The sequence below is a fragment of the Austrofundulus limnaeus genome, unplaced genomic scaffold (genome assembly GCF_001266775.1).
Source record: "Austrofundulus limnaeus strain Quisiro unplaced genomic scaffold, Austrofundulus_limnaeus-1.0 Scaffold1, whole genome shotgun sequence".
NCBI classification, from domain to species: Eukaryota; Metazoa; Chordata; class Actinopteri; order Cyprinodontiformes; family Rivulidae; genus Austrofundulus; species Austrofundulus limnaeus.
Window position 1 is genome coordinate 6,730,482 of NW_013952403.1, and position 1,670 is coordinate 6,732,151.

The window sequence follows — 1,670 nt, forward strand, 5'->3', positions numbered from 1 at the left end:
CTGCTGGAGAGGGAGGGCACTCCTTCATCAGAGCAGCTCACTGTGATATTATACTCAGAGGCTCTCTCTCTGTCCAACTCACTGTCTGTCACTAAACTGAAAAATTTCTTAGACGTTGCTTTTAATAAAAACGGCATGTGCTCTTCTATACTGCATGCAACCTTTCCATTTTCTCCTGAATCTGGATCCTGAACATTAAATATTGTCACAACAGTTCCTGGTCCAGAATTTTCTGAAACTGAATTTGTTTTTGACATAATATTTATTGATGGAATGTTGTCATTCGTATCAGTCACTTCTACAATGACTTTACATGAGTCTGTTAGTCCTCCATCATCACTAGCTTGTACATGTATTTCATACAGCTGTATTTTTTCATAGTCCAGACTTCCTTTAAGAGACACGACCCCGCCTTCTTCAGAAATTTGAAACATGGTAGGGACGTCATCTAATGTGTTTGCTATGGAGAACAAAATGTTTCCATTTAAACCTTCATCTGCATCTGTAGCAGTCACTGTGCACAGATTTGTGCCTTTCGAAGCTGTTTCTGGGACAATAACTTTATAGACATTTTGTGTGAACACTGGCGCGTTATCATTAGCGTCTAACACAGAAATTTCCACTCGCATTGTTCCTGACAGCTGAGGCTCTCCGCCATCAGTAGCTGTGAGGATTAATGAGATGTGATCTTGCGCCTCTCTGTCTAAAGGCTTTTTCAAAACCATCTCCACATTTTTGCTTCCATCCTGCTGATTGTGAACTTTCAGATTAAAATTATCTGCAGGTTTTAGTGAATAACCCTGCACTCTGTTAACGCCCACATCTAGATCCATCGCTTTCTCCAGGACAAATTTTGCTCCGATAACAGCCGACTCGCTGATCCTAAACCTCATCTCCTCCTTTTTGAATGTGGGCACGTTATCATTGATGTCATTAATTTCCACAGTAACCGAGTAGAATTCAATCGGGTCTTCCAGCGTGATTTGCAGATGCAAAGCACACGGAGTTGTCTGCCCGCACAGCGCCTCTCTGTCGATCCTTTCTTTGACGAGCAGCAGCCCTCTGCCCGTGTTCAGCTGGATGTGTTCTGCTTTGTCCTCTGTATAAATCCGCGCTTTGCCAGACTTCAGCCTTTTCACATCTATTCCTAAATCCTGCGCTATGTTACCAACCACGGAGCCTTTTGACATTTCCTCTGGGATCGAGTATGTGRCCTGGCCAAATACCGAACCCAGAGAGAAAAAGATCAGCAGCGGTACTTGCCGTTTCATTGTTCTGTCCGACATTCACTCCTCAGAAAATGCTGGTTATCCAAAAGGGGTATTTTATTCCAATCTGCCGATGTTATATTTAGTATATAAAAAAGTCCAAGAAAAAACACACTTTGTTCCTTCGTTACTTATAAAAAACATACATAAATAAATGAATCACAGACAGTGTGTCTCACGTCTGCTGCCTCGACGCTTGTGTGCTGGCTGAGCGTTGTTTTCTCTGTTTAAGGTTTCATAAAGCAGAAAAATCTCTGCACTAGTCAACAGCGGCCCTGAGAGWCCAAACTTGCACACTACAGAAAATCAGACACTATAGGAAAACCAGTATGACGGCTGAATACTTTATGATGTTTATTTAAAAATTAAAAGCTGCCTTTTTAAATTGTTACAATATATATA

At 41.5% G+C, this 1,670-nt stretch overlaps 2 protein-coding genes across 2 annotated transcripts in view; both read right to left on the bottom strand.

The window, feature by feature from the left end:
• The window catches only part of LOC106514096 (protocadherin gamma-A11), a 4,998-nt gene extending 3,419 nt beyond the window's left edge, over positions 1-1,579 (bottom strand). Inside the window, exon 1 of the mRNA XM_014003204.1 lies at positions 5-1,579. Coding sequence (XP_013858658.1) covers positions 5-1,286 — 1,282 coding nt within the window. The 5' untranslated portion in view covers positions 1,287-1,579. The remainder of the gene's footprint in view (positions 1-4) is intronic.
• The window catches only part of LOC106514103 (protocadherin beta-16), a 2,912-nt gene continuing 2,773 nt past the window's right edge, over positions 1,532-1,670 (bottom strand). The window contains exon 2 of the mRNA XM_014003217.1: positions 1,532-1,564. Within this exon, the coding sequence (XP_013858671.1) occupies positions 1,532-1,564 (33 nt within the window). The remainder of the gene's footprint in view (positions 1,565-1,670) is intronic.